The sequence below is a fragment of the Poeciliopsis prolifica genome, unplaced genomic scaffold, assembly GCF_027474105.1.
Source record: "Poeciliopsis prolifica strain line A6 unplaced genomic scaffold, Auburn_PproV2 SCAFFOLD003, whole genome shotgun sequence".
In the NCBI taxonomy this organism is placed as follows: Eukaryota; Metazoa; Chordata; class Actinopteri; order Cyprinodontiformes; family Poeciliidae; genus Poeciliopsis; species Poeciliopsis prolifica.
Window position 1 is genome coordinate 13,887,394 of NW_026562378.1, and position 26,749 is coordinate 13,914,142.

The 26,749-nt window shown below is 38.2% G+C and overlaps 1 protein-coding gene across 1 annotated transcript in view; it reads right to left on the reverse strand.

Annotated features, from left to right (window-relative positions):
* cacna1da (calcium channel, voltage-dependent, L type, alpha 1D subunit, a) overlaps positions 1-25,470 on the reverse strand; it is a 68,900-nt gene extending 43,430 nt beyond the window's left edge. The window contains exons 1-8 of the mRNA XM_055022065.1: positions 25,210-25,470; positions 22,180-22,609; positions 20,267-20,372; positions 7,282-7,421; positions 4,162-4,340; positions 3,503-3,655; positions 2,478-2,674; positions 1,468-1,571 (exon numbers count right to left, since the gene is read on the reverse strand). Coding sequence (XP_054878040.1) covers positions 1,468-1,571; positions 2,478-2,674; positions 3,503-3,655; positions 4,162-4,340; positions 7,282-7,421; positions 20,267-20,372; positions 22,180-22,463 — 1,163 coding nt within the window. The 5' untranslated portion in view covers positions 22,464-22,609; positions 25,210-25,470. The remainder of the gene's footprint in view (positions 1-1,467; positions 1,572-2,477; positions 2,675-3,502; positions 3,656-4,161; positions 4,341-7,281; positions 7,422-20,266; positions 20,373-22,179; positions 22,610-25,209) is intronic.
* Positions 25,471-26,749: the final 1,279 nt, after the last annotated feature.

A 26,749-nucleotide genomic window follows, 5' to 3' on the forward strand; every position in this document is an offset into this window, starting at 1 on the left:
GAAGCTTACAGAGTGTTGTCACATAGTGTATCAATGGGAAGTTCAGTGGAAGGAAAAACTGTGGTATATAAAGTCATTCAAATAACAATGATAACAATAGCACTAAAAAGACTGTGAAGCAAAGCGCATGCAAATACTTGGTGGCAGATTCACCAAGTGTGGGCTGTGGCCAGACTCAGTGCTTGAAGAGTCATGAGCCATGACATGGAAAACTACTGTTGGATTCCTTTTGTGCTTTATCCAAATAAATTTAACTTGAAGTTAAGTGGGATTGAAAAATGTGATGGAAAAGGTGGAAGTTAAAACAAATTCTGACTAAATGTGCTTCACTGCCCAGGAAACTGGCCTGAACAAAATCCCATAGAGAAAATATAAGATGAGCTCAGGAACAGCAGATCTAATCATGTTGACTTGCTGAAGGTTTCTGCAAACTGGGCTCCACTAACACAACCGCACAGCCACAGGGGGCTTGCCTCCATGTTATGCCACATTGATCCAGTAATTCATGCAACAAGAGCCTCAACAAAGCATCGAGTGCATTAACAGCAGCTCAACCTTTTTGTATAAAACACATTTTATACTGATTTACAGAACCTGAACATTGGTTTATATTAGCTATAACCCGTAATGTTCAAAATTACCATAAGTTTCTTGAAATGTATTACTATATTACTAGACCTGTCACAATACACAATAAATCAATGAATCACATGATAAATTAAAAAATACTCAATAATTTTCATTTTCTTGATTTATTGTTTTTCTCTTTTCTCTCTCTTTTTACCAGAAACTGAATGATAAACATTTTGGTCTCAACTATCCCTTATGAAAGATAATTTTGTTTACATAGACTTCATAATTAATTAATTAATTTCTGTTGTTGTCTTTCTTTAGTTTGGATATTTTATATGTTTTCCAATTCCATTGTTTAAATGTTCATTATAACTTAAAATGTATTGATCTTTGAGAATGAGTTCTTGCATTATTATGCCATTATTACAAGTATATGACTTGAAAATGGGCTCAAAAAATATGATCAGCAAAGTGTGTTACTGTGACACGCCTCTATATAACAAATCCATATCATATGTTTATAAGTCTCATTTTTGGGATGCACCTTTATTCTCCAGGTCAGCTATTACTTTATCATAATTTTACCATAAAAATAGTAAACTGATTTATTATCCCAAACAGAGATACATGCTTTCCACACTGCAAACCAAATCCACCGCACACGCTGCGTCTTACCCACTTAGCACACCTAATACAAGGTTTAACACGAAAAAGGAGCCCAGTATAATCAGGCTGACAAAGTAAATCCACGGCGTTTCAAATCCAATGGCATCGTTGACCTACAGGAGCCGAGAGCAGCCAGTTAACAGACACAGAAACAAAGAAAAAACAGAGAACCTCCAGCTCACAAAAAGAGCAGAAAGCCCCAGTCTTCAAAGAGAAAAAGGCTCTTACCCGCTCAACACACCCAAAACCAGGTTAAGAACGAAAAAGGAGCCGAAGATCACAAGACTGACAAAGTAAACCCATGGAAGCTCAAAGCCCATAGCATCGTTCATCTGGAGAAGCAAACATGGAAGGAGAAGAAGAGAAGAGAGAAAAGAGGAAAAACGGAGTAAAATCAGCAGAAAAGACAGAATCAAGGTGAAAAAGTCATCTGTCCTAAAGGAGACATACTACAAAACTCATTTTAATTGTTCTAGCTTTCTTTGCTGCATTGCTTCTAAAAGCAAATTTAACATAGTATCTCACTTCATTTAGATAATGAACATTATGAAAAAAACTCTAGAAACCTCCTCTTGCCCTTTTTCTGTGAAAAGATGTTGCATTAATCCAGTTTTTGTAGAAGCTATTCTGTTATTTAAGGATTGGTGATTGATTCTTAATTTTTTACTCATCGTTATGAGCTGCATTTTTAAACTTTTACTTTATAATTGTTACAGGGCAAAATTTAAAAAATGGTCCAGGGGTATAAAAATTTTGGGAGGTATTAAAAACCTGAGATAAAAACAACTGTGAAGTCTAGGATTGATAGGGATGATACCACAATTACATTGATTTAACTGTTAGATATCTATTTGGCAACTTAAATCTATCTACCTAAGATATTTAGACATAACTTCCAGTAATCAATATTTCAATATCTGTGACAAATTAGAGTAATCGACATAAATAAATTAAAAGAAATTATTATGCAAGATTGTAAAAATCCACCTTAATATGTCTCTTTTAAAACAGATCTCATAAGAATATTGAAAGTGGCAGATCAGTAGTATTAGGTTGATGAATGTGTTGAGTCATTTAGCCAATCAATCACATGTGAGTGATAAAAGATGCCTCAGGAAATGATCATCACCTTCATCATCACACTGTCAGTCACATTGCAGTGCTTGAGGATGCATCAAAGCTGAAGGCATGTGTGTCAGTCGCGGGTTATCAAAATGTGAGGCCAGAGCAGCACTCACCCAGTAGAGCACGTCTGTCCAGCCCTCCATGGTGATGCACTGAAACACTGTCAGCATGGCAAACAGAAAGTTGTCGAAGTTGGTGATGCCCCCGTTGGGGCCGTGCCAGCCTTCTCTGCACTGTGTGCCGTTGATGGGGCATTGGCGCCCGTGCCCTGAGATCGCACAGGGAGCTGGATCCTCCTCTGCTATCAAATCTGCAGAAAAACACAGTCAGTCATCTTCACTTTTGATTTCCAGCCTCGGTTTACATTTAGCAGTAAGAAGGCCACATGCAGACAGGAAAACACAAGCATCATTCTGATTTACAGAAAGATATTCTATCATGTTGTTCTGTGTTTTTCTGTCTGGTAATCCTGTAAACAGTTCCACATGGGAACAAGGAAAGGTTAAAAAGTCCTGCTATTCGGACTCCAGTGAAGGAGAAGCATCATTAATAAATGTACAAAACGTTAAACGGTACTTAAAATTGAATACATTCTTAAAGATTTTGGTAAGTCAGCATATGCAGGAGTTTAAATGAAGCAAGAACAACATCTAGACATTGCCGGCCTAATTTGACTTGACTCTTCATGATTAAACATTGAGACAAAGACTCGCCAAATTTGCATCTATGAGAGACATGCAAGGTCGAACCTACAAAAGAACACAAAGGGCCATGCTAGATTTACTAAATAAAAAAAAAAAAAAAAACAAATAAAAAACTTAGGGATCACTCAAAACGAACTGTGTATGAACTCCCTTACAAAGAAAATTAAATACATAAAAATGCATTAAAGCAAGTCGAATTGTCACAACTACAGTCTTTTTAAAATTAAACTGGGGACGACCTAAAACATTTCACATACAGTATGTTTAGCAAATCCTTTAAGTTTGTCACTATGACATTAGGAGTTACTGAAATAAATGTAGAAAGAACCTTTTTTTTTTTTTTGGTAAGGAAGGCAGAAAAAGCTGTTCATAACCCTGCATTGACTGAAAATTGTGTTTGCTTTTATGAGTAAAAGAAAACCAAGAGGTCTCACCTGTGCCGCCTATATAGCAGGTTGCATGCATTTTACCGATGAAAAGCTCCAGGCCAATAATGGCATAGATGATGATGACAAACAAGACAAGGAGGGCGATGTGCAGCAGAGGAACCATGGCTTTAATGATGGAGTTCAACACCACCTGTAAACCTAAGCAAAAATGAAAAACAAACATATGATAAAGATATGGGCAAAGAGATGAGCTCTTGTGTTTTTGTTTCTTGTTGCTGAATTTTCACACACGTAGCACCAGATGTTGAAGAATTTCAGCCCTGTGGGGAATATTAGAAAAACATTTATGCAAATGGTTCATACAACTAAACCTTCAGCACTCTGTGATGTTCATTAGGTAAAAAAAGTATATTTTTAGAGCATTGCAACACTAGTTTAAGTGTAAACTATATCCAAGAGCATTTCATACAACCCATGTACCTTTATAAAGGAACATTAATCTTGTTTTGCTTTAACATGCTGAGCACCTGACCCTGAAGCGTTGATGAAGATACTGAATAGATGTTTTTGGTAAACAGTCCACAGCATCTGAACGTTTACCATCTGGACTCGCCATGAGGATTTATTCACCTTCTGTTTTGTTCTGAATGAGGAAATTAAACTGTTTCGCAAATAAATATGCAAAGTATCTGGAGAAAACTTACTGGGTACTCCTGAGACCAGCCGCAGGGGTCGCAGCACACGGAAGGCTCGAAGGGCTTTAACGTCAAATCCACCGGGCTTGCCCCCGTGGCCGTGCGTCGACGGATGGCTACTGGCTTCGTCACCTTCTCCTTCTCCCTTCTCATCTTTGGTCAAAAATTCCAAGACAACACTGAAGAGTCTGCAGCCAAAAACAAGTTCCCTCTATCATTTTTGTAGGACAGTAAATGCAGCATTTTTGTGTTTGAGCTTTGTTCAAACACTATTTGATGAGGCCAACAAAATCGGACACCGATTATTAAGATTCAGCTACAATTCAGGTCACTTCTAAAGAAATGTGAAGAAGAATATTTGGCCTCCTTAGCTCCACACTAGCCACTGAAATCATGTAATTACGAATTATTAAACAGGAAGTAATTGTTTTCAAAGAACCTATTGAGCATTACTCCTGGGCAATAAAACAATTTAAATATTTTATAAAGGAATAAAATGATTGTATAAATAATAAAGGTAGGTTTTAATATTCAATAAGACAGACGATATGCTTATCAGACAGTACACTGAGCACCATTTTTTTCACAGCATTCTTACAAGATGAAAAAGAGATTGCAAGCTGTAAAAATGTCTGTATAAGGACATGTATGTTTATTACAACATATTTGCACTTTTATATAGTTTTGCTAATGGGATTTGTACACCATTGTTTTCCTGGCTCAACAGTTTTCTTTGTTTCTTACAAGACAAGACAGCATGTCTAAAATAGCACCTTATTCACTGGATTGATCGTTAGAGTCTATATCACAATAAATATTAAAATTGTTCAGATGTGTCAGTTGTGTATCTGCAAAAAAGCAAAAAAGCAAAGACGTTCAACATAATAACTGCTTCCTACTGCGGACTCAGAGTACAATCAGATTTCAGAATGAAGGAGGACACTTTGTTAGACTAGCTCAGAGATTTCTCACCTAGCCAGGAGGGGGAAATCATTTTGTCTTATCACATCCAAGCTGTGCAGTTAAAACAGTGAATGAAGCTGCTGATAGGAGCTGGAAGAAGTTCTGATGGCCTTTAAGCACAGTCTGCTCCAACTTATGCTCCACTGAGTCACAGCTGCTGGACTAAACGCCCGCCAGCGGGGGTTTCACAAGACATCGGCTCAAGCTCACATATTGACAGCTTTCGTTTATTGATGAAACCACAGAGGGACCAAGCTTTCAGAAGTTGAAGCATCTTCTATGAAGGTTTTCAAACCCATTAGAGTCTAGATGATAAATATATTTGAGCCTTTCTGGTAACATAAAGAGCACGTATGTTACTACACTAATTGGTTGGTTTAACAGATAAGTTTCCATTGGTGAAATTAAAAGGTGGGAGAATGTTGATAGAAAGACTATCAATGTTGAGTTCCACAAATCTACCCTTCATGGAAGAATAGCAAAAAGAAAAAAAAAACATAAGAAATCCAGTTTGCAATTTGACATAAATCATCAGGAGACAGAAAACATGTGGAAGAAGGTTTTCTGATCAGATGAGATCCAAACTGTGCAGAGAAATACACAACACATCATCCTGAACGCAACATCCTGATGATAAAACTGATGTTTTCTATCTTTCCTGTTTTAATGAACATTTTCAGTTTCATACCCCAAAATATGTACAGCAGGATGAGGTGAAACACAAACACAAAACTGTATAACATTTTATTATTTTTGTTGGCAATTACACACAGCTGTGTTTTTGTCTATCACATAGAACCCTACTTTATGTATTTCAAAGTGACAAAATAGAAAAAGAAGAATGGATATTTTTATATTATGCCTTGATCAACCTTTGTAGAAAATTTATTTTCTTATTTTTGACATTTAAGATTTTATCAGTGACATTTCAACATAAACGATTTTCACTTGAAAACATTATTGTTTCAGTGGAAAGTTCTATTCATACCATTTGAAAAAGACCATTATCTATAATCCATCAAAAACATTTATCTGCTATAAACCATGAATCATCAAATGTTAAAGATGTTTCATTTGAACACGCATGCACTAAACCCTGTCAGAAAATGGACTGCACCTCTGACATCAGATACAAGCTGGATTATCTTAGTTTGTCATTTTGGTGGTTTATAGCAGCAAGAGTCACTCTTCGTAGCAGAGGCAGCCTTCGTTGCATGTGACTGGATGGCAGATCAACACCGCATGTGGCACACAGACAGAGATCTGACCCAGCTACCCATCGGACTGTGCGTATTAGAGGAGAGATACAGGAAAGAAAGAGGAGGGCGGGGGTAAAAAGCTGTGATAAAGATGATAAGATGAGAGTGTGCAGGAGACAGGAATAAGTGTGGACAGGTTTGGGGAGCTAACAGCATGAACCATCGAAACTATTATATTAACGAGGAAGATGTATTAGTAACCATCTTTTTTTGTGTAATTTGAGGATCTTGTTTACTTGCTTTGGAAGCAATGTGATAATTAAGGGCCAAGGTCACATTCTGCTGCTTTGCACCAATACATGGATAAAAATCCAACCTTTAAAGGCATGCATCTGATGCTTCCATACCTGTGTGTACAAAGTGAAAATTATTTGAGCAAACTAAAGCAGCCATAAACTTATTTCAGTTTGGAAAATTTGCATATTCCATATTTTGTGCAGGTCATTTTCAAAACTGGCTGATCTTTATTTCTTTTTGTCTTTCATTTATGCATTTTAATAAAAAAATAACAACGTGCGCTTCCCTGTGCTTTAAGAAACTATACTGTGTGGTATTCATGCCAACAAGCTGCAGACTGAGTGAAGGAGAGGGAAAGATGTGAGGGAGAGTTGGAGAGGAGAATAAAAATGGAGAGATGGTGAGTCACTCCAATGGTGGTAAAGCTCTGATTTATTCTCTCTGTCTTTTCTGGGTCACATACTGTGGGTGTTTGAGGGGCTCTATTAGCAGTTGGCCACTCGGAGCAGAGGCTTAAGCAACTTTAACTTCTCCTCCCGCAAATACTGTAAACTGTCAAACTGAAGCAAGGAAAAAACATCCAACTAAAAATAACAGAACCCTTAGGACCTGATACATAAATAAAATGCACAAAATGTTAAAAGGAGCAATCAGTGACATAAGGACTTACCCGATAACCACAATGACAAAATCCAGCATGTTCCAGCCATTTCTCACATATGCATTCTGGTGCATCACCAAACCATAAGCGATAATCTTCAGGAAGGTCTCAATAGTGAAAATGATGAGGAAGGCATATTCAACTGTTTCCTGCAAACACAAAGAAATGAAGAAGAAAACAAAAGCAAAAGTAAATGAGCTGCCAGCAGCAACCTTAAGTCATATTTATAAAAACCTGAGCACAATGTTTAAGAAACATTTTAGTTTCTTTGGTGGCCATCAAACACAGAATAGAAACAAAGACAAACACATTTGATCACAAATAAATTTAATCTCACTATTACCATAATATAAAAATAAACAAACATGCAAATCTAAAGAAATAAATCCAACGCCTTGCCTTTTGACTAGGCATGAGTTCAAACTGAAAACTTCAAATAAATATTTTCTGGCATCAAGAAAACAGGCTTTTTTTTTTCTTTTTCAAAGGACGCCATGGACCTCTTGCTTGTCATTGTTTAGGTCCGGAAATTTTGTGCATGTGCAAAACGCTGAAGGGCAAAAACACTTCCATGCCACCCACAGCCGCACTCCTGCAGTAGAACTATTTCATTAACTAATGAAAACAAAGAATATCACAATTGACTAATTAAAAAATCTATAGCTTCTCAAACAGTGACATTTTTTAAATAGTTGAATTTTCAGGAGTAACCTGGACAATGAATCTGGACTGGCTGTGATTAGCTGTTGTTTTTTGTCGTTGCTGTTTTGTTATTGTGAAGAGGTTTTCTGAACACAGCAGATTTCTTTATGTGAGGTGATTAGTGGCTGAGAAGAAAACTTTGTCATGCTTTTCTGACGTTATCACCGATCAGAAGAGCATTTACGGAGGGAAATCTGAGTCCCAAAGTCATAACAGTGAAGGTGCTCTCCATGCTGGTGTCTTCAGACAGGATGACCTTCCAACAGGCTATGAGGAACACATGCGTCCTATCACAAACCATATCGGAGTGGGACTTTGGAGGTGCTGAAGGGTAGTAGGTACTGAAAGCTGTGTCTTGTATCAGCAGGAAGAACTCTTCTGTGCATGCCCCAGAAAACTTGCATGACATTTTAATCTGTGCAGTTCTGCACTGCACAATACTGTGCTGGACAGTCATTTATAATTTGATCTACAGCTGCATAGGTCGGAGTTTTTATGAGGGCTGCAGATATTTCAGATATCTCAGATTTTGTCTATAGTGTTTCATTACTCTTGTATTGTGATGTTGTCATATTAAAATCTGAGATAAATATGTGTTTAACAACAATGTCACACATTCTGTGACATACGAGTAGTATGGTAAAACACTCAGTATTTCCAACTGTCAGATGAATTATTTCGTTATATTCTGGAATTGGCAAGTAAACAGCCATACCAAAAAAAAAAGAAAAAGGTCCTTTTTTTTTAATGAGGACCAGTGAAACTGGACGAAGTTTGAAAAGGCCAAAATACAAAATTATTAAATGATGAAGCTGGTTATTAAGGCATAGAGACTTTAAAAATGGAAAAAAAAAGCTGCAGAAAAAATACACTGAATGGATTGGCTTGGATAATTAGGGCTTTGCAGAGGATACTATATGCAGAGAAACATGATGTAACTTTGCTGTGCTCCTTTCTCTGCTTGTTTCAAAGGCAGAGGGAACACAGGAACATTAAGCCATCAGGTTGAGGACAACTAGATGTGAAGCTGAAAGCAAATGCACACACATCCAGACAAAGGTGGTTTGTGTGTTTGGCTGTGATACAAATTGTAGGCGGATAAACTGAAGAGGGGCTCAGCTTGTTTAGAATAGTCCTGCAACTTCTTGTAGGCCAGAGAGAGACACTTCTCGTTATTTATTCATGAGTCAGGTCACTGTAAGCTTTATGCAAGGCTGGTATTCAATACAAGCAGTGGCAAGAAAACATGTTCCCAACCTTTGATCTTTTGGGTACCATTAAAACCACAAAGTTTTTTTAATTTTTCAGGGGGTTTCAGGTGATGAACCAACAAAAAGTAGTGCATAGGTGTAAGAGGAAGGGGGAAAAAATCAATAGGTATTTAATTTTTTACTAATATAACTCTGAAAAGGCCATATCTACAAATATATTCACTCCCCTTTATTTTGATACACCAAAATAAAATCAGGTTCAAACATCTGCCTTCGGAAGTCACCTAATCAGAAAATAGAGTCCATCAGTGTTTAATTTAATATCAGTAAAAACTAATCTGTTCTGTGAAGACCTCAACAGTGAAGAAGCAGCATCATGAGGAACAAGGAGCACGTCCAACAGACTGCAGGTCAATCCATCATCTGAAACGGAAAACAGCATGGCACTAAAACATGGCCGTCTACAATCTTTTAGAAGCCGGAAAAGAACGGAGGAAAGGTTCAGTTTCCAAGTGAAACTCCATCCACTTTGCAATTAAGCTCCACTTTCTGTTGGTCTATCTAATAAAATCCAATCGAATACACTAAAGTTTGTGGATGCAGTCTGACAAAAAGTGAAAAAACCTGAAGGTTAGAAAAACTTTTGCAAGCCACTGTCTGACCATCACCAACCAGTTACCTTAAGCACAATCAATATCAAAATTAACCTTTAACACTGAGTAAAAAGAGGCAAAAGCCTTCATATATATTATTATATAGATAATTACATCTCCTCCCTGAGGGAGTCCTTAACTTTGCGATCTCTGCGGACACTACAAATGCAGGAGCACTGCAGGCTGTCGGGCTCGTTTTCCCAACACTTAACAGCAGATTGTGAGAAGCACTTAGCCCAGAATAACCGACATGGGCCTCTTTGTTACTGCAATAAAAGGCTGAGTTAAGCTCAGGGCTGCTGCCTCTGTACTGGAGCATTCTTAAGCTGCAGGGAGCAGAGAGAACACAGCGATTCATACGGGGACGGAGAGAAAGCGACACAGAGACGAGTGAACAATTTTAGAGGCAACAACGAGCACAAAGAACGGACGGTAAACTGCTGCTGTGATTTTCTGCTGGTGGTAAACAAGAACACACAAAACGTTACTCAGCTTTTCATTTCAGCCTAAACAATGCCATGAGAAGGCCCACGCAGGAATGTGAATTTCAAATGATGCTGCAATAAATAGTTTATTATTTTCTCCAGCTACAATTGAGGAGCAGGTGCTGAAATGTAACGCATTGTCAAGACAATTATAGCTTTTAAAGCTGAAGTTAATTTATGCACATTGCCAGCTAATGGATCAGGAAGGCATGTTAAATATAATTGCAAATGATAACCATTTCCCTTCCAATTAAACAGTAATCTACTCATTAATCAGCATGTTAGGGTGTCTGAGGAGCAACAAGACACAGCAAAGAAGATACCATACGCTCGACTCTTACGTTTGTATTATGCTGCTGTAAAAAGACTCACTGTAACACTGTATCAGCAGTAAATATGTTCACTTCACTTGCTGCCAGTCTCATGATTGCAAAAAACAACTTTCGTCAGGCATCGGGACGTTTTCAAGTCCCAAGACAGATAATTAGAGCCAAGTTTTAAATTAAAAACAGTAACGTTAGACTCAGAAGTCCCGGTTCAACCCCCACAGCCACAACCCCAACTGGCCTTCCTTCGCCACAGGGTGAGTACTCACATCTACAGGCACAGCTCAGCTCATCTCACAGCTGATCAGTTCACCACATGACATATGATGCTGCTCACCCACTGAACCGTGCTCGCTCCAACATAACTTACCATGTGACTTAGCTGAGCGGACAGCAGCAATGTGAGTAGATTAGCAGTTTGGAGAGGTGTGTCTGCAGAGCTCATGAGCTGCAGTTTATCTCCTCCTCACCTCAGACAGAAAATAAGAGCAACAATGCATCACCTCTACCCTAGTAAACATTGTGAGGCTGTGGTGGTTTACAGATTAAGACCTTACATTTGGGAAGCAAAACGAACAAAAAGAGGGAGTGAGGTGACTGTTCTCGAACATATAAAATGTACTTTATAAAAAGAAATCACCATTAAGCTCAAACTCAAATATCGGTCACTCAAAAAGAGTTTAAAGTGGAGCATTCACACACTAGCTTTACTTTTATTATAAGATATTCTGCAGGTTAATTGTCAAACATTTTTGTTACATGTTATGCAAACATAAAGACACAGAGGGGCGGCATCTATTTCCAGAAGTGACTGGGTGAGAGGTGGGGTGCACAGGCTAAATGAATGGCTCTATAGAGCTGAATGACTTGCTGATGAGGGGATTCAGCCATTTGTTTCAGGTGTGTTAGAGCAGGGATACATCTGAATATTGCAGGATAGAAGCTCTTGAAGACTGGACTTGGCTTCTACTAATTTATTTGATTGTAGTCTTAGCTGTATGTTCGGTTTCAGGTCTCCAGACTTTTCTTCCAGAATTGGCCTGATTTAGCTCCAGCCATCTTCAACTCTATACTGCTGAAGGAAATGACACCGCCAGAACACTGTGTTAGTTTCCAACATACTGAGGACTAATTAGTTTAATATTATGGTTTACCCTGACCCGAGCAACTTCTTTTATACATCTGTCGTGTCCCCTGAATGGCTTACAAAAATGCAACCAGGAGTTTTTAATGACTTTCAAATCAACAATCTCATCTCTCTTCCATGACAGCTTGGATTTGTGGAGTACAAAACTACTTGTTCCATCCACAGACTCGTCTACCTAAGCTGTGGATCTTTGCTGCTTCTCTAGAGTCAGATTGGTTGTCTCTGAAAAATGCTCTCATTGCCTGACCTGACAAGATGGACACCATGTCTTGGCAGGGTTGTAGTTGTGTTTTTCTCCTATTTTTGGATGATGACTTCAACACTGCTTTTCTCCTCAAGTAGAAAACTTTGAGGAGAAAAGTTGATTTACTCCCTGATCTGCTGTGTTCCTCATGTTCATGATGCAGTTTGCGCGCTAATGTTCTCCAACAAACCCCTCAGGCTTTCACAAAATTGCTGGACTTATACTGAGATTAAATTACACACAGTTGTACTCTATTTGCTCATAATGTGATTTCTGAGGGCAGTTGTTTGCACTGGATTCGATTCATGACTGAAATGGGAAAGAGGTCAAAATCCGACAGTGAAAAAAAAAAAAACAGTGTGGTCTGTTTGAGTTAATTTGCTTCACTTGACATCACACATCCTTCAGCGTGACTGTATGTCACATTTACACACATCAAGATGTAGGTGTTGAAGCTACATATTGCGCAGCCCTGCTTTCTACCCCCACAGACTCATAATTAATGTCACTGTCACTGGAACTGGCCTCATATATTGTTTTTGAACAATTTTGGGTTAGAAAATAGCTCAAACAGATGCAGCTGTTAGCTCTCTGAGATTACTGAAAACAAACTCCTTAAAAAGGGAGGAAACAAAACTGCAGCAATCTTGAAATTATGCAGCGAAACCTAATATTGTCACATTAATCACAGAAATTGAATTTTAAATCGTATAATTACATTTTGAGGCATCTCAGACAAACACAAAAATGAAAAAAATAAATGGATAAATAAATAGTTGATTTAAATAATGCTAGATATGTTAGGCATGAAGAAATAAAACTTCCATTTTCATTAACTTAATGTTTGCAAGGGACATTTGATCATTACATTAGAGAGTATTCTGTGAATACATGGAATCAGAAGTTATTTAAGGACAAAAAAGACTAGAGATATGATAGAAAACATAAAAAGTTCATGGAAAATATTTTCCTCAGAGATATTTTAAGTGATTAGATTGTGGGATGGAAAACTGCAGAAAAATCTGCCCTATCCCTTGACAGCAAAACATGCTTTCTGTGCACGAACTAGTTATCTATGAAAATATATTTTTATGGACAACAAAAGGAGAGGGTTTACGTTGTATCATTCCATAACCACGGCTATAGCATACTTGCATGTCTTCACATCTGAGCGTGTGGCAACGAGCCCAGAGTAGCGTGAGTCAAGGTGACATCATGCATGCATGATATCTGTGTGTGACCAGACGCTTCCAAGCAGCAAAAACACAGCAAACTACAAACCACAATATAACTGGGAGTGTAGGACATATGTAGTCCAGCGAGCGGTCTGCTCAAACCGGGTGTAGATTACATAAATAAGCCTTACTGTTATCAGCTATTTCAGAAGCAAAGATGCCCCCACATATCTTTATATTATTTTTGATCTGATCAGATATTTGCCATCTCCTTTCTCAGTACGTTCTCCATCCCTGCTTCGCTCCTCTGTCGGTAAAGATAAGTCAGGGCCGTGCAGCCAAGCCAGCAGGGTGAGGGCAGCCGGCATTTAGTGCTTCCTACTGCTTCCTCCGGCTGCCTGAGTGTGCAGTCTGTATTACGAGGACTGAGAGCATGGAGTCCATGTGGTCATTTCTGAAAAAGATTCATCAATACTGTGTGATCATTTGTTCAAATGCTTCTTATCATCTGTTTATAATAAAGACTCAATGTGTTTTCTAGCAACATGCATGTCTATTTGTGCAAATATATTGTGTATTATATATTGTGCCGTGCCTTACAAATGTATTCATACCATTCGTGGTTTGTTCATCTTTTGTCATATTTTGTCACACTGCTGTATTCTGTGTGTTGTGTTTGTTGATTTTCACAATACTGTTTGTTCACTAATTTAGAGTAAATTGTACACAGGTGCTTTATTTACTAGTTAGGTAACTCAAAAGGCAATTTGTTATGCTGTATTTTATTTATGGGTATCAGAGTAAAGGGGTTGAATATATATGCAAACCATGCTCTTCAGATTTTTAAAAGCTAAAACATACAGAAAACTGTATTATATTATTTTGTCTTTACTTCTCCCAAGAAAATGCAAGTTTGTGGCTAAATTATGAGAAAATCTTGAGAAATTCTGCTGAAAATCCAGACAGGAATATTTTTCCAAGGATCTGCTGCTTTACATTATGTTTAATAACACATTCTCCACATAGAACTAAAACAGCACTCGTCTTCTCTTTGCTCCTATAACTGTGTTGCTCCCCCTGTCAAACGCCTGCATACAAATACACTCTCAGTGTTGCACACACATGCAGAAATACACATTCAAGATAACAAGTGGGGACAGTGCTAGTGTGAGCTGCAAATGAGCAGTTACGTTAAGTGACTAAACACATTCTTCTATCATCATCTCCACAGGAGTCCCCAATCCAGACGTAGCTGCTTGTGCCAGCAAGTACAAACACACACACACACACACACACACACACACACGCAGACAGAGCCAACTGTTTCATTCACCCCACACGTGTACATATTTACACTTGAAGGCAGTATGAAGTCAGCATCCAAAACACTCACACATACACATAAAGCACCTCTCGTATATTATATTTATTTAATTTGCTCCATTTGCTCTATGCTATTCAAATAAATAGGACCTGTAGAACCAATTCTGGTTTAAAAACCCTAAAACTGTTTTTTATGTCTTAATACCAAACAAGGTGCAATTTAAAACATGATACAAAGTTTGGTTTTGCTTTATTTAAATAAAAAAAAGACAAATAAAGAAGATAAATATACTGAAAATGCAACAGGTCCTGCTGTGGGATACACATAAGCTTTGTTCAAAGGTGTACACTAATTATTGACATTAATTCATTATTATTTTTGACTGGTTTTTCAGAAGGGAGTAATTATCATTATACAAGTACAGTTCTCCTGAAAGATGAGAAGGACTAATTATTTTATGCTCTGATATTTATCATTCCTTGCAACAGCATTCGTGTCCCTTAAGGTTTTTCATGTGTTATCATGTTCTAACATACAACAGCCCAAGTATTTTCTTCTTTTTGTATACATTAAGTCGACAGAAACTAGAGTGTGATTGCAAATTGTATACAAAATAACAGATAGTTTTCAAATAATTTCACAAATGAAAATCTGACAAGTTTTCTTTGCAAATAAAAACAGAACTTTGAAATAGAATTTCAGCACAATTGCATATAAATTGGGAGATGTGTGAAATAAAGAGCTTTAAATATTCAAACAAACAAAAAAATCCTTAGTATTCTCCCACTACAGAACTCCACCATCAGTCCAAAATGTCCTACCTCCCAACCAGGGCCATTTTGGGGGTTGGACTCACTTACATTTTTCTGATTTGGTTCTGGTTCCTGCAGTAGAACCACTGTGTGACCCAAGAATCAGGACAGAACCAGAAAAGAAAGCTTTTAAATATGCTGCTCCTAATTACTGCAAACGATTACAGGAGGATCTAAAGACTGATGAAATGGTTTGATTGAATTGTTTTAAAGGACTGTTCAAGAACAAGGAGATAGAAATCCCAGGCTGTAGATGATTTATGGGATTAGTTTTACCAGAGTCAAATGTTGTAAGGTTGAAATTGTCATATTTTTATCTTGTTTTGCTGTTGTCAAGTCCAGGACACTTTTGAAAATTACATTTTTAATCTCAATTAGTTTTTCTTCCAGGTTAAATGAAGGTTAAAAAAAATAAATCTCTACCATCTGAAACTGTTATTTATAGAAAACATTCTGTGTTATGTAGCAAAAGAGCAGACAGAATCTCGTCATTGTACTTCGTTTCGAAAAAACTGAACTTGAGGTATCCTCTAAACTCAGCAGCCATGGACTAGTATAAACTCTACTGATGTTTTTTTTTTCCATCTGTGCGTGTCCTTTTGTTGCCATCCATATAGCACGAGTTACGCAACAACACTTATATGAGCACCGACAGTTCCTGGTATCAGACACAGCTGGCTATATGTTAACGTACGCAGAATGAGATGTATGAATCACATTCCCCATGAAAAGGTCATTGCTCTGCTGAGCCACCTTCAGCAGGAGACTCCCACCTGCGGTGTTGATCCTCAGATACATAAGGCAGAAATGACCTGAAAGCAAAACCAGCAGTGCTACGGATTATCCGCATGTCTCTTTACAAATCTTAGAGGAGACAGTCACACGCAACATGGGTTCTTATTGTCCAATGAAATGTCTAACCAAAGAAAGAGCAGGAACAGAACAAACTGACCTTGACTGGATTGAAAATGTGACTTTCTGTTTGTCTCATTGCACATGTACATGCAATTCCTTGTGCTTGCTGCATCTTGTTACTCACTTGTGCCTCCTCGTGGTAGTAAGACCCCAATCTTTTGCCCTCTGTGCTGCCTGGGGAGGAAATTGCTTTCTATTTATAATGAGCTGCTGCATTTAACCAAGCCTCACTAACAAGACGGGCAGACTCAGTCTATTAAAGCCTCCATGACTATGCAGCAGTATAACACTGAGGCAGCTCTGCAGCACCTCAGCACTCTGAACATAGTGGACAGTAAGTCCATCAGTGAACGACACACTTAATAAAAAGCCCATACGTCCAAAACTCCAGACAACAGCTCAATGCAGCGATTTAGCGTCTGTGCAGATAAAAGCGACATGACATTTTAATGTGTTACTGGCTAAAACTCTGCATGCTTTAGTAGCAGCGTAATATAATTTGATCCTTGCATTGCATAGTAGGCCAACCAAAATCTATAATTCAGGTATCATGTCGGTCTTGATCCACCTATACTGCTGCAGAGTAGAGCGTAACATAATCTTCACTACAGCCGTATATGTTGGCTATATTGCAAAACAACGTCAGCACTTTCCTCTCCTGATCTCTCTATACTGTAGTTTTGCAGGACAACTGCGGCCAAGCTGGCACTGTGCTATAAATAATTACATTGTTCCGCCTCTTCTAGAAAGAAAAATATTTCATTATTCATCCTCTGGAAGGTGATTTAGATGTGACATGACATAACTACACCTAACTTTTTAAAAAATGTAAAACTATCAGAGGAAAACAGTGTGACTATGAGCAAAAACACGTGTCTTTTAATTAAAACGAAAGCAAAGCTTTGCCTCCATGCGCCTTACTCAAAGAGATCATAAATCATTTCATATCTACTCATCGGCTTGTCCTTTCATCTATACTTAATGCCCTTGTTTATGAAGCATTCACGGTGCATCAATGATCACCTCTGCACCCCGTCATGCACGTAGTTTGTCAGTTAATTCATAATGGGTGCATCCATAAATCCAATCTGACACTTCTATTTAGAGAAGGACTATACCTGTTCATTAGGAAGGAGTAACAAATACAACAAATGAGAGCCGTAGCAGCTCCAGAGGACAGGCGAAACAGAGCGATGATTAACAGGTGAATGTTTGGGTGAGATTAAAAACGCAGCTTGCTTACTAACACACACTTTTATGAATCTACCAAGGTCCCTACAATTATTGGCACTACAACTTATACATTTTAAAACAAAAAGCTTTAAGGAGACATTTGTGTTATTATTGTAGTATAATAAATTTTGTTGTTATTATTACTTAACCCAAAATGTTCTGAAACACCTAGTTCCTTTTAATCAGGATTAAAAAATCCCTCAGAGCTGCTTTAGACCTATAATAATTGGAACATCGACCAACATATTTGATGTGTACTGATGATTTTAATTATGGAACTTGACCAAATGTAATGTCTGTTACTGTCTTTTTTTAACGTCAAATGAAGATGAAATACATTTCTTTTTTTTTTTCAAATTTTGTAACTCTCTTTATTTTCCTATTTCAAGAAAGAAAATAAAGCAAGTAGTGAGGATTAATTATAATCTTTATCACCATTGCTTTCAAACCTCTTTAGGTTCAACTTCTTTCCACAATAGACAACTGTTTCAGCAGTGTTCTAACTGTGCTAGTTGCTAGTGTAAGATAAACACAGATTTGTAATCGATTCGTCTGAAATAATAATAAGAACTTTGTTTTACAGAGACTCTGAGAAAATCATGAGAAATTCTGCTGAAAATAAGAAGTGAAGTCACTTCTGTTCCCGATTTAAATAACGAGAGGCACGGAGCAAACATTATAACGCTGTTCTTAACTTTTAAGTTCTTATTTTTGGTTGTGAATCAGCTTAAATTCGTATCAGCAGATAAAAATAGACTATTTTTATGTGTTTTATCTAGCAAACTGATGTCTTTCGGACTGAATTCACAACTAAACTTGACAGAAATCTGACTATCATTCTGTTACAGGCAATGTCCCAGATGGACCAGTATTCCCTGATGAACCAGTGATGTGTAAACAGACACCCAGATGTCACCCTCCAGGAGGTCACAATGAGAAGCAATACTCCTTCCTTCATTAATGACAGGCACACTTTTAACCAGAGCTGCACTTTTTTCAACACATCGCATACATGTTTACATCGTACTCTTGACCATTTGCAGCAAACTGGTAAGCTTTATCTAAGATTTATATGCCTCAAAATGTATCAATCAAAAGCAATCAACTGTCTGCAGACATGTTGTACACACTTCTCATTAATCATTGAACAGTGAGCTTGGTTTTGCTCTTGTAAGCACCGCAGTCTGTGCGTCTGTCTGCCTTCTGGAGATTACATTTATTCTCAGCAGTGGAAGAATGCTTACAACACTACATCACCCACAATTCATCATACAGACATAAATGCACAGGGTGCACAGAGTGGTGCAATGGTGAGCAGTTGCTAAAAATAGAAAGGGAAATAAAGAAAAAAAACTTCACAGGCGGACTGTGACATGATAAAGCATCGATTCAAAGTGTTTCTCTGGGTAGGCAAAACAAATCTGCATATTAAAGCTACATACTGAAAACACAGATTGCATGCAAGGTCCTGTTGTTGCTTATAAAGCTCTAGCTACATAACAGCACACGACATAAGACTGCAATCGAAATACCACAGAGGAAAGCAGTAACTTTCAAAAGTACTCACACCTTTTCATCTGGCCCATAGTTTACCACTTGACAACCAAAAACGTCAACCAACACAAAGTAGAACGTTATTATGAAGTGGAAGGAAATTCAGAATTAGTTTTTAGACCATCTAAATAATAACATTAGGCTCCATACTCTGACACCCTTAAATTAAAATTTAGGGCATTTTATTTTCTCCAGAAGTCATCAACTTGGCAAATTGTGTCCACTTGTGTGTAATTTAAGACAAGAATAAATCCAGCTTTTCTGTGAAGGCCTCAAAGGTTTGTTTAAGAACATTAGTGAACAAACAGCATCATAAAGACCAACAGATAATAGATATAGCTGTGGAGAAGTTGAAGGCAATTATAAAGCTGAATCAAGGTGGTTTTGTGAACATCACAAAAAAACGTTCAATTCTTCATTCAAAAAAGTGAAGAGTCCGACTGAACTGCAAACCTACAAAGACATGGTTCAAAGACAAAACACTAACAAGAACGCTAATGAGAGAACGCCAATGCTCATATGGAAGAATCTGAGAGGGACACTCTTAGTTGTTCACGACAGAAATAATTTCTTTTAGGAATAGTGGAAAAAAGAAACCGAAAATTGAAGTTCTGATCTACATGCAAAGGGCTTCATAAGATAAAAACTGATGCTACGGAGCATCTTGAACACACCATCCCCATAGCGACACATGATGTTGGCAGCATCATGCTGGGGAGTTGCTTTTCTTCAGCAGTGACAGGGAAACTGATCAGAGTTGATAGGGAACTGAATGGAGCTAAATCCAGAAACATAATGAAAGAAAAACTTGCTAGTTGTGTGTAAATTCTTCATCAAGCCATATTTACGTTTTATAATTGTCAAGTCCAAACTCAAATGTAAATCTATGTCCCAGCTGAAAAGCTGCTCCCTATACATCTGCTGATTTAACTGAGCTTGAGCAATTTTGCTAAAATAATGAGTTGAAGGGGTGTGAATACTTTTGTAGACAAAACTTTTTTTTAGATCTCGTACTTCTCCTCTCCTAATCATGTCACGACAAAAAGGCTAGTCATATAGCTCACAAATACTGTTCTACATTTAGTAAGTTTTTGGAAAACATGAAACTTCAAACCAAAAGGAGGTTTTTAGAGCTCCCTGGATGTAAGAGCAGCTCCATAGCAGCAGATACTAAATAAATAAACTGCTTCTAAAACAGATACAGACGACTCACCAAATCGTGGTTTGTGGAGTTGGAATCGTCTTCAGGAAAAGGGACGTAGACAGCTAAGGCCATACAGTTGGCAAAAATGGCAATTAATATAAATATATCAAATGGCCTGAGAGTGAAAGTTAAGGAAATCACAGAAGAAAATTACAAAAAGACAATATTTTAACAATACAATAAGAAAACAAAAATCTCCTGGACTTGTATTTTGCTAATAATGTGGTTTTAATCTTGAATTGCAGTGGCTAAGTTTGATCTGTTTTAATAAATGGATTTTTTTGGTTTAGGAACTTAAACTGAAATTAGTTTTAGGTCAATAATATGCTGACTCAGTTTGAAATATACAGGAACAACAGTGAATATTTAGAAATATGAGTTATCTCATATCCCCCAAAATCAAATGATTAATGACTCAGAATGTAAAAAAATGGGTCTTTAAGTCGGTAAAAAAAAGAAAGAAAATGATTATAGAACATGAGTTTAAAGCTGATCCGATGGACCCAGAATGTAGTATCGAATTAATTTCATCCTGAGCTGAAAGCATTGTCATAAATGAAGACAGCATGCAATTTATCAAAAGGCACAATATTCACCTCAAATAGTCAGCACTAAATGTCAAAGTATCATCATATTTTCAAACCATACAGCAGATAAATGTCATTAGAAAATATACATTTAAAAAATCTGTTAAGTACTGAACATGTGCTTCACTGATGTACTGTATGCTTTCTATCCAGGACGAATGAGGACACCTGATACAGCTACAGCTGCATTTGTTGATTGTAAATCCCCAGGAGACATCTACGTTCTCAACACAAACAAAACATGAAACTGTAATCGGATATGTACCTCAGCCATTTACGCACGGTAATGTCCTTTGTAACATTTTACGACATTTTCTGATGGAGCCATCTGTTTATTAACAGACCTTCCACAATTTTGTTAAGATGCTTTAATCTACAGGACGTTACTGACGCAGTGACTTTCACTTTGTCTCTGTGGGGGATAAAATGGTACTCTTGTTGTTTGAGCAGTTTCCTCACCAAAATGACCTAAAACTGAAAAATACACATCACAGGTAAAGGAAGGCTTTAAACTCTTCTTCTATTCTGTGGTGACATTGTGACCCCAAGATGACAAAATGAGGCGAAATGAAGATGAAATTCACCACTTTTTTCTTGATTTTGGCTTTATTTCTTTTCATGTTTTGTTGCTAACAATATAAACTACAATTGATAAGAAAACAAAATATTTTGTGAACTAGAGCTAAGCTATTAGTCACATTTTTACTTTCATTTCTATTTGATTCCTTTTTCAAGCTTATTTGATTGTATCATGAATGAAATTATTTGTGTTAAATTATCGTAATATAATTATTGACAAACAGAATTGTAACTGCACTGACATTTTTTTATTTTTATTTTTTATTGAACCAACTTAAAAAATTACTTTAATTTGTTACAGCTAATTTTGCTGAAGATACATTTCTAATTTCAGATTTATTACTTTAGTAAAAATCATAAAATTAGCTGCAACAAATTAAAATAATTTTTTAAAAGTTGGCTTTAAACATTTTTAGTGTAGTCTCTATGTTATTTCCCTAACTTTTTTCTAATTTAGAAAAGCCACAACAATTTAATGACTGTTTTACCTTTTCAATAGAGAAATAAAGCTGAGAAGTGTTTAAGTTGTTTGTATGTCATGAGGTTAATAATGTTCCAAAGACTTAAAAATGCTCCACCAGAGAGAGGCTTATGTAGATGTTAATTTCTTACTTAATCGTCAGACACTTTTTGTTTGAAAAACCAAAGTAGTTTAAGTGTAAGATTAGTTTTTTTCATCCTGGCAGCTCGCTAATTAAACTGGAAATTTTGAGCTTCAAACTCCACCAATCATCACAAGGCCATACTAAAGGATACTTCCACTCCACCACACTGATGCAGGCCCTGCGTAAGGGGTTGTTGAGGTTGAGGCAGAAAAGAGCCCTCGGCGGCCTGCTGTTGGCGTTGCTGCCTTGCTTCTTGCTTTTGGCATACTGCTGTCGCTTCTTCTGAGCCAACGCACCTACCGGTATGGTAGAGGATGTTGGGGCAGGTGGGGGTGGCGCCGGGGCTGGGGCCGATGCTGGGGCCGATGCTGGGGCAGGGATTGAGATGGGAGGGGCTTCTGGGGCTGGTTCTGGGGCAGGCCCGTTGGCGCTCATGGTGTGGGCGTGACTCTTTGAGGAGCATCCAGCAGCATGGATCTGCCAGGGCAGACGAAGAGGCGAGTGAAGGACAGAGTGGTCTGACCGATGAGCTGGCTCGTCACCAGGGTGAGCGACTCGGATGCTGCTGGCATAATTTGCCCCTGAAAGAAAATAGGTGGGAGAAATGTTAGCTTTTTCTGTGTAAAAATAAAATTAAAATATTTCAGCTTCTGTGTCAATTAGCTGCTAAATGTATGATTCAATCAAAACACATGGCATGCAGTAATAAGCAAAAAATAAAAAAATTCATTGATAGTGATGGAAAAAACGGAATACACTCTGTGATTGTAACTTTGTAGAATCCCCTCAGCAGCAATAACTTGAAGAAGCAATTTTTTGTATATGTTTATACACAATTTTCTTAAGATCTCACCACAGTATTGCAGTCAGGTTCACTGGACCATTATAACACCTCAAATGCTTTTGTTCAGTCATTCTGTCGCTCTATTTGGATTCATTGACTTGTTGTATGACCCAGTTTCAGCTAAACTTTGGCCGTTGGACACATGGTCTCAAATCCAAAGACTCTCAACACCGGCCTTAACAGTTAGTGAGAAGATTTTGTGCTGGTATTCTGGGACTGATCTTCTCCAAACATGAAACTGTGCCTTAAGGCAGAAAATCTTCACTTTGGTCTCATCTGTCTATACACCATGTTCCAAATTATTATGCAAATTATACTTAAGTTTCATAAAGATTACATTTTTTGTTGTGCTAATAAATTTATAGATGGTATTGTGTCTCACAACTCTTTGAATTCCTATAATTAATTTCAGAGAGCTGATTGTTTAGTTTGTCTGGTGAGCTCAATTAAAGGGAATCTACTTAAGAAGGATGTTCCATATTGTTAAGCAGGCCACAGGTTTCAAGCAATATGGGAAAGAGAAAGGATCTCCTCTTACGAAAATCATCAGATAGTATAGTGCCGTATGACAAGGTATGAAAACATTAGATATTTAACAAAAACTGAAGCGTTATCGTACTGTGAAGAGATTTGTGGCTGATTCAGAACAAAGATGGGTTTGTACAAATAAAAACATAATGAGGAAGGTTTCTGTTAGACAAATTTATCGGATTAAGAGAGCAGCTGTTAAAATGCAGTATTAGCCAGTACAGAAACCTTTTATTGGACCATACAGCCTCTGCTTCCACATCAAATCAGTCTCCTGGGCTCTTTCGATCGGCTCCATCGCCTAGTGGGATGGTTTCATCCTGTGAGCATCATTGCTGGTGTTAGGTGCTTGTCTGGGTTTAATGCATCTCAAGGATTCCTGGGAATTCAGCCACCAGGGTGGAGCAACCTTTGGTGGCTTTGGAAAGTGACTCTTTGACTTGTGCATGCAAATATTTGAGGGGGTTTGTGCCAGTGGACATAAGTTTTATAAGTTTATATTTTTGCCTAAACAAAAAGATTGAGGCACAATCAAAAGGTGTCTTTGTTTAACTTTGGGCTAAAAAAAATTTAAACTTGTATTTTAGTATTTTAGCTCAATTGAAAATAAATCTACTCAACATATCAAAAAAAAAAAACTGGTGCAAGTTGGGTGAGAGGAGACAGGAGCTGTTCAGCACAACATTGGCTTTTGCTAATACTGACCTACAGTTAATCAGAAATATCTGATATTTTGTAAGATATGATAGTTCATCAGACACAAGTATCAGTGCAGAAAATAGGTCTTGTGTTGCTGATTTAAACTGTGATGGTGGGCTAAAACAAAAATAAAAATAAAAACAGCATATGTTTAGGCAAAATATTGCAAAGGAAAATGGTTGCATAATCTCACCACATGTGAAATGCATCCCTCTGCTGTGTCTTTTTTTTTAATGTAAGCGGACAAACAGAGGTTCATCTTTCAGAACTACAACCAACATGGCAGATTGGTTTTGGCTTGACTCTCGGTCTGGCCGTGGTGAGGAAAAAAAGCCGAAGCAGATGCTTTAATGCAGCGACAACACAAACAAATAAACAAAGCGTGTCAAAATCAAGAGCTGCCACTCTCAGGCGTCACTCGGTCACGTCAGCTGTTGTAAAGTCCTTGAACTGCGAGCAGGCCCCGCAGAGGAAGAAACCGAAAAGGTCACATTGCAGAGATGCTCAGAGAAGAATTAATCTTCTTATTGCCAACAAAAATGCAATATGAGTGTGGGACTGCTGCAGAGCAGGGCTGCAGCTGCAGCATCTCTGCTGAAGCACTTACAAATCCTTTGTGTTGCGCTTTGTGAGTGTGAACAATGCATTTTTTGGTGTTATTTCACGAGGATTTTCATTTCAGCCCTGCATCGACATCGGTGATGGAAACGAGCGCTGACATTTCCATGAGCGATTCGTGACAAACTAACCCATCACAAAGCGTCCTTATGTTTCTCCTTGGACCCCCACCAAGGTAAGACAAATAACCCCCCACCCTCGTCTTCAAAAACCCGATGTGAAATGACAGGCTGTCTTCAGGGCTGACAAACTGAGCAACGCAGCCGTCAGATGGTCCTGCACAAACAGCTGGCAGCCTCGTTCACAACCAGCCTCAATCAGATCCACTCGGGGCTAATAGTGCGGCCAGAGACGCATATCGCTGTTTTCCGATAAAAGCGTCGGATCTGCTCCTGCGAGACAAAACTGTCCTCCGACTAAAACCCCGACACACGGAAACCTGCAGATAAACGCAGCCATGCTAAAGGGGCTGACTTCAGTTCAGAGCCGTACCTTTTTTAATTGAAGACTTCGCAGATCCGCCGCGGTCCTCTCCGCTCGGGCTTCAAACAGGGCGAGAAATGCTTGCAAATCCTGAAATAAAATAAGAGAGATCATCGGCTCCCCCCATCCGGAGCAGCAGAGACACGCACACCGAGTCTGTGCATTTAATTAGGCTCCTCCATGGTGACTGTGGAGAGCTGGAGACAGAAGTGTGCGCACCAGACTACAGAGCATCCTTGTCCGCTGACTGTTTATCGTCACGGCGCCAGTGAACAGCCGATGTGATCGTTCATCAGAGAGTGAGCTCTCCACCTCTTCCTCCTCTTCCTCCTCCTCCTCTTACACCTCCTTATTCTCCTGGATAGGCCAGATAGAGCTACCTGCGGGTCACTCATCAGGATACAGACTGAATTTATCAAATCACCATTCCATATTTGGGAGCTTATTTTATGGAGCACAAGAGTTTAAAGCTTTTTCTGATCTCCGCAGCAGTTTTGAGTCTTTTGCAGCCTCTAATGGGTTTTCTTACAGAACTGGCCGCTACTTAGGTCCATCTGCTATCAGAAACTTTGATCAGCTTTCCCAAATTATGATTCTATGACAATCATGCTTCATCATAGGGGGCGATGCATTTGTTCTGACACGTGTTTGCTGTGTCCTTGAGGGGAACTGGAAACAGGATGTCTATTGTTCAGATTCCAGACCTGATTCATCCCATGACTGGTTTTGGATGCTGTGCACCTGAATCAAGTTTTGCTCTTACTTCTTTACTTTTGGACAATTTCTATGCCTAGTATGCCTAGTATAATCATGATAACAAAGTATTGTTTTTACAAATAGGAGCAGCTGAAAAGGATCTCAAAACTCAAAAATACCTTAACTACTACCCTGAATCTAAGAAGGGGTAGTAGAGAGAGAAGGAGGAAGTTCAAACCATCTGCTCCAGAGGTCATATCAGATAAAGGGTTATATCCCAGATTCCCTGCTTTGCTTTCTGACCACACAAACAAAAGTAGTAAAAAACAAATGTAGCAATGCTTGCCAACAAGTGATGGTGTCATCCAGGACATGTTGCTATGGAATATCATCTCTGCTGTCAGGAAATCAAGCTGTCAGCATCCCAAGAAAAATCCCGACACTGTCAAAGTCAGAAGCATCTTCAGATTTGTTGTAAGACTGATTGCTACCGGAGATCCTTCTTGCTCACAGCATCAACATCTACAATAACTCTTAAAAGACGCTGTGATACAATTAGATATGACAACATCTATTTTCCTTATGGGATAAATGAAGTATTCTTGAATTTAATTGAACACCGGCTTTCTTCTTGCCACTCTTCCATAAGCAGGGTTAAAAAGAACCAACAGCACTCAAAGCACAGACCTCACTTGCAGTGGTCATTATTGGACAACTGGAAATAGAGCTGAAGTTGTATCCATTTCCCAATACTGGAAAACCAGTGCTGAGCAAAAGGAACAAAAATCCCAGTGTCACAAAAAAAAAGAAACACAAAATTTGCTGATCCTCAAAACTTGCAGGGAAAGTTAAA